Genomic DNA, 18265 nt, shown 5'->3' with positions numbered 1-18265 from the left:
TTACGTAAATGGAGCCCTCCCCATCTTCCCCCTGCCTGTGGTTATGCAACGCACAGAACAAGAGCTCCACGTTCTACAGTAACACACGGTGTTCGTAACTAAAGCTTCTCAATTCTTTTCTCCAGGTCCCGCCTCCCCAGCTCCGGCAGCCGCTTCCTATTGGAGAAGCCGGTTCAGCCTCGTATCTGTGATTGGCTGCCAGTGCGCCAGCTCGCTCCTGTTTTAGTGAGAGCAAAGAGTGGAAGTGCACCGAGAGTATAGTTGAAGAGTATTGACCTACTAACACAGATCTGTTAGAGCAGCAGGCTGTACACTGGAGCGGGGAGAGAGACACTGATACGTATACACACACACATTGCACTGGAGACGCTGACTTTTTTTTTGTTTTATTCTCTTGTTGGCACGTGTGATCAATTAACCCCCCAGCTGCCGAACACCTATGCCTGGAAACGGAGCGAGTGAATTAAACAGGAGCAAAGATGCCTAGGAACTGATGCAAGCGCTAAGGCAGGTAATTATTATTAGTATTGTTATGCATTAGGTTTTTTCCCTTCCTTGGGCGAAATGCGAGTGGCACGAGGGGGGAGATGATGAAGGACAATGAATGGTTTCTGTGCTACTACTACTCGGCATTATTGTTGTGCTACATGAATGAGACGAGGCAGCGCTGTAACTACTACAGTAGTTGTAATGATACAGCTTCTCTGTGACCAATTGTGTGAGCAAGAATAGGATATACACATTATCTGGCTTACATTCCATTCTGAAGGCAAAATGAGGGTTCTCTGTACTAGCTGCCATTCAACCCTATGACAGTTTAATGAACTGTCCATGCCTAAAAGGCGGTGCAACTCACTACTACTCGTATCTCCAAACCACTGGCACATTACAAGCAGTTGCATGCCAATTATCTGTACGAGCTGCAAGGAATTCTGCCGTTAGCTTTGTCACTGGTGTGACCCGGGGTACAAGCTCAGTTGATATGAATACACTATATAACTAGTAGTGTGGGGCGCACACAGGACTTTGCGATCGACGTTGGTGTTGTTGCAGTTTCAGTGCATCTCGTTCGGGACTGAGTTAAATGGGGATGTCCCCCCGTTGTTTGTTGTGCGTGGAAGCCAGTGTTGTGTTTGTTTCCACACATTGCATAATAATCAGACTGTGTATTCACTGACCGGCTTGTTACTGAATGTCATATATACCTGTAGTCACCTGCTGGGTCCCCTTCATTCTATAACATAACCTACACGTGCAGGACTTGATGTATAAAACAATAATATGAGTGCAGTGTAGATCCAGTGCTTCAATGTGCGACCCTCCGGCTGTTCTGAAACTAACTGGGATGGTGGGAAATAACAGGTTAAAGATGCCCCTAGAGTAAGCCGCTGTACAGGGAGAATGCCGTTATAATAGAAAAGTCGCACCTTTGTATATGATGCTGCTGTGTGTATATTGTCCTATATATTACAAAATCCATGCGAGATTTGCTAACACGCTGTCATTCCCTCACACTCGGGCAGCACAGAGAGCTGATCGCTCCCACTACAGCAGTTCCTGGAAATGTTCCATTATGTAACCTCTGCTGCCAGCTCGACTACAAGAGCTGATCGTGCGATTTCTCTTCAAAACTCGCAGGGTGTTCAGTCACTCGCTTTCTCTCGTTTTTTTTTTCTGGATTTTCTCAGTAATCCTTTTAGTGGAAAGCGGACAATGGCCGCCTACATGAGATCATATTCCTCAAGGGCTTTGCCATGCGGTGTAAAAATAAAAAAAACGCCTGGTTATATTTAGTCCAACCGCTGGCTGCTGCTCGGAAGCTCAGAGCTCTTTACAGACAAATCTGAGGCTGACACTGTCTGCTAGCGATGGAAGGGGTTAATAATGGCACTTTTTCGGTGCTGCGAGGAATTAAAGCGGTGGCATAGCCCCAGTCTGCTGGCCACTAATACAACAGTTGCACAAGTGATCAAGTCGGTGCGTCTTTATGGTCTTTTATGCCCCATTAACCCTTCATGATTTATTCCCTCCTGCTCTTTCGTAGATACCAGTAGAACAGGGGTGCCCAAACTTTTTGCAACGAGGGCCAGATTTGGTGAGGTGTGTGGGGGCCGACCATTCAGCCTGACATTCTTTGAACCATTAACATTAAATTACAGGAATGGAGTAATGGTAGCAGTAATATTTGGGCACATTAGTGAAATGATCTGCCACTGTCTATACTGAAGGTGTCATCAATAGACACGTACTGGAACGTAGTGACGCCATACTTCTTTAGTTTACCATACTGGCACATCACTATATCTATTGACACCTTCAGCCCTAAAGAAGTATACGAAAACAGCGCATCTCTACGTGCCAGATCATTTCACTAATGTGCTTTAATATTACTGCTATGGGATTCCTGATCGCACTGTTCTGGGGGGCCTCATTATTATTAATTTCATAATGGAGGCTGAGGGCCAGTGTAAATGTGAAAACGGGCCGCACTTTGGACATGCCTGCAGTAGAGAGAGAGAGAGTGTGTGTGTGTGTGTCACAACTAGGAGACCATTGACTGCTTCATTCATTGACTGACTCCTCAGCCTTTGCTTGTAGGGCGGTGCTGGCAGTTGTGATTCAGCAGCAGCAGCACTTACAGATCCCCGGTGTTTGTGATTGCAATATCCCTGCAGCGCTTGTTGCTAGTTCCAGCTGCGGCTCTCCCTCATGAGTGTCTTATAGTCAATGTATTCCATCATGTGGCATTAGTATAATATGCAGGGCACGGGGATATAGAGCTAATCAGAGAAGAATGCCAAGGTTCTTTGTTCGCTGAGCAGTTGCTGGGGCTGAGCTTTGCATTCCTCTCACATAAGGGGGAGTGACAGGCATGGGACATTAGGGGGATTTATAAATACACGAATACACAATATGACTCATTTCTCGCTGTCTATTGTGCAATGCCATTGTATTGTGAGAGCAAACTGGCTCCTGTGTGGTGTTTCTAAGGTCCGAACGTTATGAGGAGTTCACTTAGTTATAGAACGTCTCTTCCCTTCCTCTACTCCAGACTCGTTTCTCACGTTTTGAATTCACTTGCCAGAGTGTGTAGGTACCTACTGTATAGGTAATTTTGTGGCCCCTATAGTTCACTATAGACTAAATAGCTGTATATAGGTAGGTAAAAAATTACACATAGAGAATCTGGCTGTAGGCGGTGGTTGTTGTGATTGAGAAGGAGCACGTGAATGGTTGAGGGCATGGTTTAGATGGTTGCCGGGCTCTGCAATCCTTTGTTCTCCTGCAGAGAGAAGACTGCCTATCTGTTACCACCTCATATCAACATGGCTAATCATCAGTGTGTGCCATGATGGCAGACATGTATACGTGGATAGTGTGAGGGTGGCTGATGATATTTTCACTAATGTGCCTTCCTGCTTTATTAAAATATCTGGTTTAAGTCTAAAGTGTTTTTTTTCTTCATAATGAATGGAAATGCAGTCATAAGCAGGAGCAGAATGGAAATACTTTTAAACGTAATTCCAGTGTGAATTCACTGCACTCACCCCTGGTTCCTGCTCTTGAAATGATGTAACAGAAGTCAGTTTTTCCTCTGGGTCATTTACTCTAGATTATTGCTAGGTAACAGCCACGCTTCTATAATGAACATAGATTTTGTTGGATGTTTTCTCAGCAACTGGTAACTCATTTCAATAGTAGAACGACCTCTGGGCATCACCTATTTTGTTGTGTGGCTACAAGGTGTCTGCATTCCAGCCATCGGCAGCACAGTGCAAGCTAAATCCAAGATGTGAGCAGAAATATTTGTGGATACTGGAGAGACAGTTATAGAGCTGTATAATATTTCGGATAGGTTATCATTGTGACAGTGCAGGTACAGGTTGCACATGAATTATGCAAGGTAAAAAAAAAGACAAGGAGTTAACAAACGATTGGTTGTACTGTTCTATTTTTACATAGTGCTATTTATTTTACATTGCTGTGTGGAGATCATTTTTCAGGTACGACAAGTCCCAGCCCTGTTGCTATCTTTTAATATGAGATTATGGGACCTGCCCAAGATACAGCATAATAATGTCTTTCCTGAGGAATACAGTGCATCACTCAACAAACAAATTGGTTATAATCGGTCCCAACAGAGCTGTCCATGTCAGGCTAAAACAATGCACCATTCTGGCTCATTACACAATACTCTCACTCCTGTGAAAATCATGTGACAACTGCACATACCTATAAACAGGAATATGATCTGTTATATGGAAATTCCTTATTCAGAAAGTTCCAAATTACAGGAAGGCCATCTGCAATAAGCTTCATTTTAATTAAATAATTCTAATTTTTAAAAATTATCCAGAAAAGCCCAGGTCCCAAGCATTTCTCTTAATAAACCATACACTAAACTAATTTATTCTGGGGGGGGGGGGGTGAGTCAGTGGCGAGTACAAGGTTCTTCTTATGTTCCAAGGGGTGAAAATGACTGATATACATGTGTAAATTGCATCAGTGAAGCTATGGTTACCATGACTGTGTGAGGCTTATTCATTTGTTGCCATGTAATTAGCTTGCCCAACCTGTTCCCCTCCATTTGCTATTTATCTAAAACTTCCCACATCCTTTAGCTCGTGGGGAATGCTGTTCGCTGTAAAACTGGTGGGAAGAAGGCAGCACATCCTTGGTGTAAAGGAGAAAAAAGGGAGAAGACTAGGAAAGGGAGGGGTGAATTGTTCCCAATGTTTTTCTTTATGAAATGGTTAGCTTGATGTAGTGAGCAAGTCATTCACTGAATAATCTGCTGCAGAATAATCATTTAGAACTTTGTCATTGGATGAGCAGGAGTTATTTGCATCTATTTGTAAACTAAGATCATGGTTGTACGTAAAACCAGTAGAAATATTATAGCTTATTTGTCTGTTCGATTATTAGTTCCAGCAATTTATAAACCAATGATCACACACTACTTTGGGTGTGTTTGGGGGGCAAAATTGTGTAATTAATAAATGCACACTAGTACAAATGGTAAAAAGAGTGCTTGGGTATTTAGGGATTCATAAAATTGACACCCTATGTCAAAAAGTTGGAGTAACGCAACAGAGTAACTTATTCTTTCTAAGTTTAACTTTTAGCCACTTCATATTCTTCTGACCCCCTTACTTTGGCCATGACAGTGTGTGTGTGTGTGGAAAGAGACCATAGATATATTTATTGCAATATTTGTTCACTATTTCTATTTTTACCATATTGTACAAATGTCTGCATATACAAGTGGCACTATATAAATAAAGATATACATACATTGTAATTTTTTCTAATGTAATTCACCCTCAGTCCTTGGTACACAGGGTAGGGTTACTCCAGTGTTTGGAATCCTATGATCATGAGAAGTTAGGGAATACCTTGTGCCTTTGGGGTAACAGTTGCTGTAATTAGCTCCATTATGCCTCAGCTCTGACTCTTCAATAGTAAACAACCCGCAAGGAAGCAAAGTTGAAAGTTACACAATTACATGGTACTTGAATGCAGACGATTGTCTGGTATCCCAAATGATGTGGCTGTTAGTTAACCCCAGTCGGCATTACCTCATAACTAGCGGTGTGACATAACAGGCTTAGCCGCCTGGAAAGGCAGACTTTCCATTGCTGCCTGTTAGTAACTGCCCAGGATCGCCCTGTGCTAATCAGTTCTGAAATATGATCTTAGAGACAGTGTAGTAAGAGTGTTTGTTTGCACAGAGAGGGTAAGGCAGCCCTGGAGGAGGGAGGGATGCTCTACCAGTCACGTATTCCCAATGTTTGTGTGTAGTTGTTCATTAACATTGCAATCTGCAGACAAAGAGGAGAGCTCTCTCTCTCTCTGCCTCCCCCACAGTTGCAAAGGAAAACAGTTAAACACAATCCAACTCACAGGAGAAGCAGGCAATAAGCAATTAGGAAATTATATCATTTTGAACATGCCTTGCCTATCGTCAAAAGGAACAAACTGGGAAGATACAGGGTTTATGGACCGTCTGCTTTTTCTATGAGAGCATTAGGGTAGCAAAGTATTTACTAGGAATATTACATTACAATACATTATATTATATAGTACTCGATATGTCATCTGTTGAAGGAAGCTAGCAGCAAAATAATAGTAATAAAAGAATGAGTAAACTTGATGAATTTTATGAATAGTGTTTCATGTTTTCTTCTGCAGAATTACAATATTCATTGAGTTAATGTTTGTAACACAGTATAAGATTTACATTAACAGTAATTATACTAGTATGTAAACGTGTCTGTAACTCTGTAGAAGAAAAAGGAAATGTTTAAACTGATTTGTGAATAGTTTCCTTATTTATTACAGTTTATTCCCAAATAGATACATATATAAATGCATTTTTTAATGCAAGTAAGTAAGTCTGCAACAGTTACCCCATCTTTCTGATTTTTATACACACTTAAAATGGAAGTTAATATTGCCAAAAAATAGACCTACTTTAGATTTGTGTAATTTATTCTGGCAGTTGTTACGATACTTTAATTGTACTAATTCATAAAAGGGTGCCAGAAACAATAGTGCTATGACAAAGCATATAATAAATTATTCACAAAACAGGAGTTAAGTTTCTGTGGATTTAATGATCTTTTAGGTTCCTTCCTCCAGTTTCGCTTTACTTCCCCTTTGTGATTAACCTCCTGTTTTTAAGAGAAGGTTTAGTAATACCACTTTCTTTTCCGCAGCCCATGAAGTTACTCCTGGCTTTAGTTGCACGGCTATCAAAAAAGTTACCTGTGCAAAGTACTGTACTTCAGTTCCCAACCAACAGCAGAACATTGGGTGCAATACTTATACAAACAAGCAGTTTACATATAGTATTCCCTTGCTACATTTGCAAGGAATAGGGAGGTTGTCTCTTTCAGAGGAGCAGTGTATGGGAATATAAATAGACATCCAAGGACACCCCTAGTTGTATATACTTGCCCCATCAAAGAATATATATAGCTAGAAAATTGTAGTGACAGCGAAGTAAGGTTCTACACAAAAAGTGGCGATTTTTCACAATGCAGTCATTATCATGGTGGCAACTGTTGCAATCTGCGCTGAGTAATATTGTATCAGTGTGTCACCTTATTTAATTTTGCATCAGAGTGTGCAAATACATTATGTAGAAACAGGAAATAGGGGTGGTGTGTCATACTGTAATTTCAAGAGAATTTGCAAACCCAGGTGGCATCTTTTGACATCCTCGTTCATATACTGTATATATATATATTTCTATGATATATATTTATATCTATGTAACAAACATTCATATTTTCAAACTTCAATATTTTGGTTCCCTTCTAAAGCTGGCCATAGACGCAAAGATCCGATCGTACGAATCAACGTACGATCGGACTTTCCCATCTCCCGACCCTCCACTAACCATTCAGATCAAAGTCTTACCATTCCGATCAAATAAAGTAGTTAAAGAACAGATCAGCCGATGTTCTGCCCCTGACAGCAATTGTACGATAGTTAGGTCTGACCAAAGCTACTGAAAATCGTACGATCGGCAATACATGCAGAAATATTATCGGCAACCGACAGAAATTTTCTAACCTGTCCGATCGACCAAACAACCGATCTCCGTCGGACGAAAATGTCGGGACTCTCCACACATGGTCTGAAAATCGTACGAATCGGATCGTTGCGTCTATGGCCAGCTTTACTCAGTTGACACTGCCTGAGAATTGCAATGCTGTAGTCATTTGTATACTAATCATTATCTCATTATCCAAACCCATGCAGATTTCCTTTTGCAGTTGTTGTCTACAGTATCTATCTATTTTCTTAGCAGTAATATGGACACTGCAAAAGCTTAACATATTTTAGCAAATGAATACATCTCTCAGGATGTGTGAACTCCAGTCAATATTGGGGTGTATCATTCTATACAGTATTGACAAAGTGTAATATTTTATTTAGCTATGAAGTTTGTGTGAGCCTCTGGCAGAGTAAGTACATTTCCAGGAAGTGTAATGTTAATCATGGGAGTGTCTGAAATAGACCATTTAAAGAATAATTAAATAAATGTAATTTAGGAATTTCTGTACAAATGCCCTTGTTAAATTGCAAATATTTAATAATACAATAAAAAGGCCCATAATCAACAACACTAAAATAGGGATAAATAGAATAGGAGGAGATAATAAATACTAGTAATAAATAATAAATAAGTAGTATCCCTGGCATGGCTCTTCAGATAAGGTTTTAAAGAGAAATTAGTGAACATCCCTAGATTAGTTAGTGAACTCTCAGGCTAACTGCTTCCCTCCATGGGTTATTAATAAGGCCAACATATAGCACTGAATTACATTGTGCTTTAGATCAAGAAAAACATGCAACTTCATGTTACCTAATCTTTTGTGAACAATGCTACTTAGAATATACATCATTATATACATCATTAACATCACTCCAACTACCCTGGTGGAGTTTACAATCGAATCCCAATCACATTCACACTCACACCAGTGCCAATTGTGTACATTTTCCAAGTTAACCTGTGTGTATGTTTTGGAGTGAATGGAGAATACAAACCCACTGAATAAGCCCTTAGGGTGAATCACTAACTGTGCTGCAGATTATTGTGTTTGATAATAACTATTGATACCATTTAACAGTGCAGTAGCACTCACAAAATGTAACTCTTGCATTGGTTATCGGTTGCGTTTTGTTAGTTTGCTGTCAGTTCAGTGTACTATCCATAGCATCACTGCAGTATATATAGGCACTGTCAGTGTTGGACTGGGACACCAGGGGCCCACCCAAAAACCTTATACTAGGGGCCCACCAAAATACCTTAGATCAGGGGCCCACTCTCAGTACATTATAATTCCTCTCCTCACGCAACCTCTATTCCCCTTGTCTCTTTTCTTTACATACTATAATCTATTATTCCATCTATTTAGCCTCTTAGAAATAGGCAATGGCCATGAAGTATGCCAAATATTTTAAAGCCGGAGGGCCCACTGACACCTGGGCCCACCGAGAGTTTTCCTGGTATCCCTGTGGGCCAGTCCGACACTGGGCACTGTATAAACAAGTAATAATTTCACACCAACTTTATGCAATTTTTTTTTCACATCAGTCTGAAAGCCAGTCTTTTGAGTATTTCCTAATATCATTGCCCTCATTCTGTTATGAGGACCACCTGTTGTTGTTGCTGCCTTTGAGTAAATCTGTTGCACAGACACAGATAAAGCATTAATGACCGCATATCCAGAACTTACTGTCTCTCCAGTCTTGTCTGGAACTAGAACTGCTTGCTCTTGCTGAACAGACATCTGGATTCTGCCAAATTAGTCATTGCTGGCCCGTTTTTGGGTTTACAGCCCAGTGTAATGTCTATCACATATTATTCCTTAAAGCATTCAGTTTGCCGCACAAACTTAGTTAACCTCCAGCTGATGTGATCTATTGCTTGTCACCTCTGTACCGATAATGTGGATCAGCTAAAGGAAGTGCTGTACCTAATCTCTTGCTTTAGTTGCAACTTATTTCCTAGACACTTAACAAAAGTTTACATTTCCATATTTTAAAACACTGGTGTATTTCAACTTCTAGTCTAAATCTACCTGAATCTTTGATCTCATGAGAACTGTGGATAACATACTCCACTAAGATTTTAGGTGAACACTTGTTTGTTATACTAGATATTTTAGACACAATGGCTAAATCATTGAAATAGCTAGGGGCGTTGAGCCAGTGAAACGAGTTGAAAAAGGGGAGGGGAGGTTTGATCTGAAAAGTCCAACATCTTCATCCCACCCTCTGTTGGTAGTGCTGTGTAAGTGCAAACTTACACTCAAATAAATTAGTTGGGTTTTGTCTGCTTTTAGGGTAAATACATATGGACTGATTAGTGGGTGGTACGTTGCAACAGTATAGTTACCTATAGCAACCAATTAGAGCTTTGCTTTCATGGTTGAACTAATTGCTGCTTAGTTGCTATAGGTAACTGCACTGCAGAAATTTAACTCTTATGTTATTAAAGCAGCCATAAGTACTTTTTCACAATTAAAAAAACTAGAACTGTTACGAAGCATGAGGGAAATGTTGGGATTCATGGTACAATGTTTAATTTCAGATATAAGAAACAAGAATGCATTACATTTACCTGCTATGGCCACTAAATTATGGGGTTATGCACTCAGCGTTAAGGTTCAGAGTATTACTCTCAAGTGTTTCATTAATTCTCCATTATTCACTGATGTTTATTTTATCATTATACCATTGCTATTGTCAGTAGCTGTTGGCATTGCCGCTGTATTCATGGCAGTCTGGGTGTCCTGGGCAGATGTTAAACTTGCAGTATATGTTTTATGCAGCAGCAGGAGCACTTTGGAAAATCTGTAAATAGTTTGATGTTCTACAGGAAAAAAAATGAGCAAATATTTTATCAGGAAACAAGTGTAAGAACTTATCTATCTAACGCAAAATCCATCTGAAAAGTTTGAAGTTTTCGTGTAATTAGTGATAACACAAAAAGACAAGCTGAGTAAAAAGTGACAGTTGTCAAGAGCAAATGTAAAGTGACATACCGGCTCCAGTATCTCTTCCTACACTTTATATTATTTCAAGACAATTGGACTGGTGCTAAACAGCCCCAGTGTAAATACCTTGAGCAACCAACCATAGTTCTAACGTGTGGTAACTTATATAAATAAAAGAGCACTATTCATTTGTGACCCACAGATACAGGGGCAACATTATTAAAGGCAATAATAATATTAAAAATAACATTTTCTAGTCACTTTTATGTGACAGTTGTGCCCATCCCTGCACAGGAACACTCTCCTTGTTTGTCACTACATAGATCAACCCATACATAAGGTAGCCAGGGCTCCTAATAGTGTCCTACTGGCCACTATATAAATTATAAGGACAGTATACACTAGTGAGCTCAGACTAAACAACCCCCCCCCTTTTACCATTTGTGACTCTCTTAGATTCAGATATGCAGAAGTCTATTATGGGGGAGGGGTACATGTACTAGATATCTGCAGTTCAGGGTCAACCTGCCTTGCCACTTGCACAAAGGCAACCAGGGAGGGGCAGGAGTGACAAACGGCAAAGGGGAGCGAACTGCAGTGATCGGTTGTACGCAGACATGGGGTAATCACACAGATAAGGTACGTGCCTAGTGCCCCCCTACCATTGCTCCCTAGAAACATGGCTGTTCTGCCTACCCCGAGTTACGGCCCTCGATATCTGTAGCTTACTATTGCTAAACTGCAGCTAGCAGAGTGTTTGCAGATGTCAGTTTATCTGCAGCTTCAGATATTGTCAATAACTGAATTCATTCATGGCTTATCCAAATGAATGATTTTAGGGTAGTGGCATTTCCTTATCAGCCACCAAACACCTATATAATAATAATTATAATGGCACAAATAAAATGTTACTGGGGAATAGCCAAAATGGTTGAGAACAGCAGTGTACCTGCCTTTACATATTCTACTGCTTTGGTCACTGATACTCAACAAAAATCTGATAACATAAATTTTTACATAAATTGGATGCTTCAGCCGAGCATTACAATTTATTCGAGAACTTGTACTGAAAACCAGAGTAGCTTTGCAGAACAGTTTGTGTGCAGCCCAAGTTTGTCAGTATATGGATGGTTACTGCTTTATGCACAAGGTAACGGTAATTAGGAGTCACTGTGATAAAATGGAATGGAAGCAGAGCTGTATGAAAGCCTGTTACAACGTTTGCACTATACTTTCAGCCATTACCATAAAATTAAAAAGAACATTTAGCTGTGACTCATATACAGATGGGGAAAGTCAAGCTTGGACGGTGTCATGGCTTTCGGTTTCCCAAATGTACTTTTAAAGTCATTCTGCAAGGCTACTAGAGACCATATAGACTTAAAAAGTCATTCCGCATTAGTGACTGATACACAAAAATTAAATTTTATAAAACTGCATCTTGTATCATTTATAGTTTGTATATTCACACATATTTCTACCCATAAAATATTCAAAGATCTGAGTTGAAGTTTTTATGGCCCTATTGCTTCCTGTTCGAGTTACTGAAGTCTACTGTGGTAAGATGTAGCAGGAAGTGCCAAGAGCAAGATGGATGACTTTTTTGCCTGCAGGATGAGAGCAAATGCCAGATCACAAATCTGCAGTTGAAGATTTTCCATCGAAAGGTCTATGAATAAAGATATGTGTAGCCCATTGTCTTACAACTGTATTAAGGTGGCTGTGACCGTAAGTAATGCTAGGATTGGTTGTTGAGCAATAGCTGGAGACCCAAAGGTTGGATATTTGCAGAAAGTGTATTAAGCTTATATGCACAAAGGGTGTTATTCATCTAAGAGATTAAATTAGTGTCTTATCAATATTATGATCATAACTTTGTAACAAAAAAACCCTGTTTCAAAATTACATGCACTTGCATATTTACTTGAATCATTTAGACAGGGCTTTAAACTTTTTGAAATTGGCCTCAGGTGTGCATCCACAACCCCCCTAGTTTTGAAATTAGAGTTTGCCACAATCTGTAAAATTTGCTGCTCTCTCTTTGTACCAATGGGTAAAACTTAGGGTTCACCCTTTTATACATGCACCTTTTAAAATCTCCTAGAAATGACAGAGAGTGACAGATTTTCACTCTACTTCTGGCTCCAGTGCAGTAAAACATAGCAACCAGATATATGCTTAATCATTTTACTACATCTAACAGATAAAAGCTGGTTTCTCATTGGTTTCTGCACTTCACCTGAGAATATATGTACCATTTTAGTACAGATCCAACTGGTTTCTTCTTCACTTGGGATTTAGAAAATACTAATGCCAATTTATTAACACCGGGCAGTTTTGAACATTGACAGGAATGCATAAGAACTATTTACATTTTTGATTTCATTGTTCTACTGGCTGAACTAAGCTAATTACTGAATGGTTGCTATGCATTACCGATGATACATAAATTTGCCCTGTTTTGGTAGATTAACCTGATTATGTTCATACAGGAGTTTAAAGTATAGAGGGGCCCAGGCAATATAGAAAGGATGGGACCTGCATTTAGACAAAAGATACATAAATTAGGAGTGTGTTGTGCAGCCCGCATGCTGTGGTTGAACAAAAATTCTCAGCTTCCCCTGATAGCCTTAAAACTTACAGTTCAAAAGCTGGTAACATTCAGGTTGGACATCCCTGTTTTAAATACTAAAGATACCTAACAACTGTCACAAATTATATGTTCTCTATGCTTTTTTTATATATCTATCCACCAGGGGCTTACCTCGAATGCCGGGGGCCCAGTTTAAATGTTATTTCTACCTTACCTTAAAACTAGCCCTTTGGTGTAAAAGTTACCTTAATGGGCATGGATCAGACTTAAATTCTGCTCTGCAAATCAGCTGCATGGAGATACAACCACTGTAATGGTTTCTGCCTAGCCAGAGTCATCCCAGTTGAGGAATTATAGAAAAGCTGTTGAAAAACAACCTTTTGTTATCATTCAAATTAATATTTAGCATCTCCCAAAACACAAGAATTTTGGCTCATTTAAAACATATTTGGCTGTGTTTTATTTCTGAAGAGAGAGATAAAATTAGAGTAATGAGCTGCTGTAAATGAGTACAGTGCTAACCTTGTTGGCCCTGATTTCATATTTTGGCAGGATGCTGTGTGAGCAATTGTAGGATAGATATATTTATCAGAACAGTTGTTCTTTTACTATTTTTAATCCACTGAAATGCTAAGACACCATGGAGAGTAAGTCACAAAAACAAAAAGCAGGATTCGGACGCCAAAGAAGACTCAGATCATCCATTTCACTTCCTTGGTAAACTGCCCTTGTTGAAAAATATTGGGTGTTTTTTTTTAAATGAGTGTGTGTTAATTAGTAATAATTGACATAAATCAGAAAAATGTTGACGCTCTAATTTAAATACCCCAGATGTTGTTGCATTCAAATTCCCAATGCCTACAAAAGCCATTAGCTATGATGGGTAATAAATTCCAGAAAAAAAATATTTTATTTCAAGCTTTACTCTCATTAATAAAAATACCTGCCCCTAATTTGTGAGACATGCCCAATTTAAGCATTAAAGGGTAAGAAAGCACAGCATTTTAATTTATTAGTTCAATCAGTAACTAAATTAACACTGTTGTTGAAGATTCTTGTCCAATAACTACAAAATATATGTGTCAATTATAAGAAGGGATTACATTATGATTTACATATCTCTTGAAAATTCCAAAATTGCACAATTATGTAGTGTCTAAAAAAGCATAACTGAAAATATTGCATGTGCAATTAATAATCCAAATTGTGATTAAGGATTTACATCATATAATCTGGCTCATGTCTACATTGCTTACCACATAATCTTGACTTTATTGGGCAACAGAAAAAATCCTTTGCCAAAACAGTAGATATTTTTCTAACTTGGAGAACAGCCTGCAGCTCTTTGGGTGCAACACTGTGGGGCAAATTCACTAAGCGCCGAACGCTAGCGTCAATTCGCTAGCGTTGGGCATTTTCGTTACTTCGCAAATTCACTAACGAACGCTGGCATAGATTCGCTAGTGTTACTTCGCACCCTTACGCCTGGCGAATTTTCGCTACGGACATAACTACGCAAATTCACTAACGCGCACAGTGTACTGAACGCTACCTTTTACGCAAGACTTCCTTCGCCACCTCAGACCAGGCGAAGTGCAATAGAGTAGATAGGGATTGCTTAAAAAAAAGTAACAATTTTTTCTAAGTTTTCTGGCGTGTTTTCTACATTATGGGTAATAGGCTGAAAAAGATCGAAAAATTTTTTGGGGCTCCCCCCTTCCCCCCTACATTTCCTGACTCATGGCAACTTACCTATACAGTGGGCACATGTGTAGGGCAAAATAAAATTTTTATTTGATGTTTTGAAGGTTTTCTAGGCATTTGTAGTGCTGATACGTATTCCTCCATTGAAATCTGAATTTGGCGCCGTATGCAAATGAACCATCGCTAGCGAAACTTCGCTTCGCTTGGCAAATCAACGCTAGCGCAACTTCGCAAACTTACGCTACCCCTGTGTGCAACTTCGGATTTTAGTGAATTTGCGGAGCGCTGGCGAAACTACGCCTAGCGAAGGGCGGCGAAGTTGCGCCTGGCGCAACTTCGAATCTTAGCGAATTTGCCCCTTTATCTCAGAGGTAAATCTGTGTATCATAAACTATATACCATCCAACCATAAAGTTAGACTTAAAAGGTACAGGGTGAGTAATCTAAAGATGCCAGTTTGCTAAGTAGCTAATAAAATTAAAATGTTAGCACAGCAAAATGCCCTAGCATAGAACTGCAGAAACTGCTAGCAGAAGCAGAGTGTTACCTAATCTTTGAATCCCACATGATTCTTGGCCAAAAATGCAATGCATTTTAGAGTTGCAAAGCGACAGTCATGGACTTAATCTACTCTCACCATTAGCCCCTTTATTCAGCAGAAAGCTGACACAATTCCTAATGTCTTTGCAAGGTACATCCCCATTACATTAGTTTTGACTTTCAGCTGGGGAGACAATAGCCTTAGAGCTATGGAGGTATAAGTGGTGTCTTGATATCTTACCACACCAGTTATAGTAAGTTAAAAAAAGAACTAAATCCATGTGTCGAGGTTCATTGCAGCTTAACAACAGGAATCAATGGTTTTCTTTTAAAATGTATTTATTTTATTTATAGCTGAGTTTACAATATTTAGACTGTATTTAAGTCATAGGGGGTTTCTATTACTGCATGTTTTTCCATTTCTCCTTGAGGTTTTAGTACTAATTAATCATTTATGTCTTTGTTCCTCTTGCTCTCTGCAATTTCAGACAAAAGCCATGCAATGTCACGAGCCGCAGAAAAGACAACATAGCATTTATAAAGCCTTAGGAAAAAAAATCTCTTTTTATGACGTAATTATTTTTCCAGATCATTGTAGTATACGAACCACAGACAGAACTTTTGAACATGGTTTATAAGATTGCAGAAGTGCATGTTATTGTGGTTATATCAGCAAACCAATAGTTCTGCAAATCTCAGAGGAATTTGACCATGTGACCTTAGGTGCATTGTAGATGTCTTTCTGGAGATATAAGGTTAACTTAAATATTTTATTACCTAATAGTATTTTAACACATATTAATTGTGTACTCTTTTATTTCAGGTCAAATAATTGTTCCTGAGCATATAACGGAAATGGTTTCAACCTGGCTGTCTTGAGGCCATGAAGAAAATTTCGCCAGCAGATGGAATTTAATCTAATTAAGAGTTTCAAGTTGATGTGAAATTGCTCTTTTTAAGAGCTGCAGAAGGTTTTTAACTCCACTTCCTTCACATGCAGCTGACAAAAATGCCAACCATTAAAAGAGAGCAAGAATGTGCAGATTCGCGTATGGAAAATATTCTTGTTCTTAGTTCAAATATACCAGACATGTCAGAATCTATGGACTCCAGCAACGATATGTTGTACAGTGATGGGCTAAATGTGAAAAACAAAAGCTCCTCGTGTCGGAGGAAAAGGGAATTTATCCCAGATGAAAAGAAAGATGCTATGTATTGGGAAAAAAGACGGAAAAACAACGAAGCTGCAAAAAGGTCAAGAGAAAAACGGAGGTTAAATGATGTGGTTTTGGAAAATAAACTTATGGTACTAGGGGAAGAGAATGCCAGTCTGAAAACAGAACTGCTATCATTAAAACTTAAATTTGGTTTGATAAGTTCTACTTCCTATGCCCAAGAAATACAAAAGGTCACCAGCTCCACTGCAGTTTTTTTTCAGGAGTACTCATCTTCCAAGCCAAATATGTCGTATAACAGTGATCATGAACATTCTGTAATGACCAGCAGTTGTATTTCAGTTATCAAGCACTCCCCACAAAGCTCTCTGTCTGATGTGTCTGAGGCCTCATCCATGGAGCATGTTCAGCCGAGCACTATCCAGAGCAACTGCAGAAGCACTGATATAAAGTTCCAAAGAGTTAAACGGGAGCCTGTGGAAGTGGAGAACTTTTCAAGAGATGCCAGAGAAGACAGTAACACTTTCCAAGGCTCTATATATGCCAATTATATTGGAAGCACATTTCCCGGGTATTCACATTCTCCACCACTTGTGCACATAAACAGATCGTCAAGTAACTCTCCGAGAACATCAGAAGCAGACGAAGGTGTGGTAGGAAAGACATCTGATGGTGAGGATGAACAGCGGGTTCCAAAAGGTCCTATTCATTCCCCCGTTGAACTTAAAAACGGCCACACGACAATCATAAAAGTTCCAGAAGTGAACTCCTCTGCATTACCTCACAAGCTCCGTATTAAAGCTAAGGCAATGCAGATTAAAGTAGAAGCACTGGAAAGCGAGCTTGATAGCACACAAAAACTGACCCTGCCAATTGATATGTCTTCAAAGAGGCACTTACAGCTGGAAAAACACAACAGTGAAAACATGGTACATTCTTCTTTGTCCCCTTTATCAGTTCAAGTAACTAATATTCAGGACTGGCCACTCAAACCAGGTCAGTGGCATCACAGGGAACTTGATAAAATGCCAAGTCTTTGTAAAACATCTGGGATTGTGCATATAAAAGACAATGTCTACAAAGCCCCTGAGTCAGAGAGCTTATATTTAAAGCAAGGTATTGCAACTCTATCTGCTGAAGTTGCATCCCTTAAAAGACTTATAGTAACCCAGGAAATCTGTGCATCGAATTCCAGTTAAAAGTACTACTGATTTTTCATGACATGCATATTGTAAAAATTGTAGTTTGCAGTAAAGTGGTATGTTTTGTATAATGCTCAATTTTCACTGGTATTGTGACGTCATTTCACTGTACTGCTGTAATGATGTCTACTTAATATTGTCCTTTTTTGTGCACAACTGTGTTATGATCACTATGCCTTGTGTACAGATAGGTAGCCAATGCAAGGTTGTAAATATCTTTAAATATTATTTTTGCCAGTCTGTTATACATTGTGCAAGTTACCAGTTAAATAAAGTATTGGTGAAAAATACGTGCCTCTGGTTTGTATTAGAAATCCATTAGACACAAATACTATATGTGCTGCTAATTTTGCCGATCAGAACAGATATTAATGGCCCACTGACAATATTTAAACTGCATAAAAATTAAAAACTAATTGCAACAGTTTTTGTCAAACATTTCATGGGAGCAATGATAAACAGCAAAATGATAGCTTCTGAATTTTACATTCAGCAACTCCGTTAGCAATGGAAAGTATTGTCCTTTGTTGCAAA

The 18265-nt window shown here is 39.2% G+C and overlaps 1 protein-coding gene across 1 annotated transcript; it reads left to right on the top strand.

The window, feature by feature from the left end:
• Nucleotides 1–199: 199 nt before the first annotated feature.
• LOC108707002 (nuclear factor interleukin-3-regulated protein) lies at nucleotides 200–18021 on the top strand. Its single transcript, XM_018243887.2, has 2 exons — nucleotides 200–511; nucleotides 16178–18021. The coding sequence occupies exon 2, from the start codon at nucleotides 16349–16351 to the stop codon at nucleotides 17726–17728; it is 1380 nt and encodes a 459-aa protein (XP_018099376.1). The 5' UTR covers nucleotides 200–511; nucleotides 16178–16348; the 3' UTR covers nucleotides 17729–18021.
• Nucleotides 18022–18265: the final 244 nt, after the last annotated feature.

This window comes from Xenopus laevis, chromosome 1S (assembly GCF_017654675.1).
Source record: "Xenopus laevis strain J_2021 chromosome 1S, Xenopus_laevis_v10.1, whole genome shotgun sequence".
Classification (NCBI taxonomy): Eukaryota; Metazoa; Chordata; class Amphibia; order Anura; family Pipidae; genus Xenopus; species Xenopus laevis.
The sequence above is the reverse complement of the archived record's forward strand: the minus strand, read 5'-3'. Positions and strand labels throughout refer to the sequence as shown.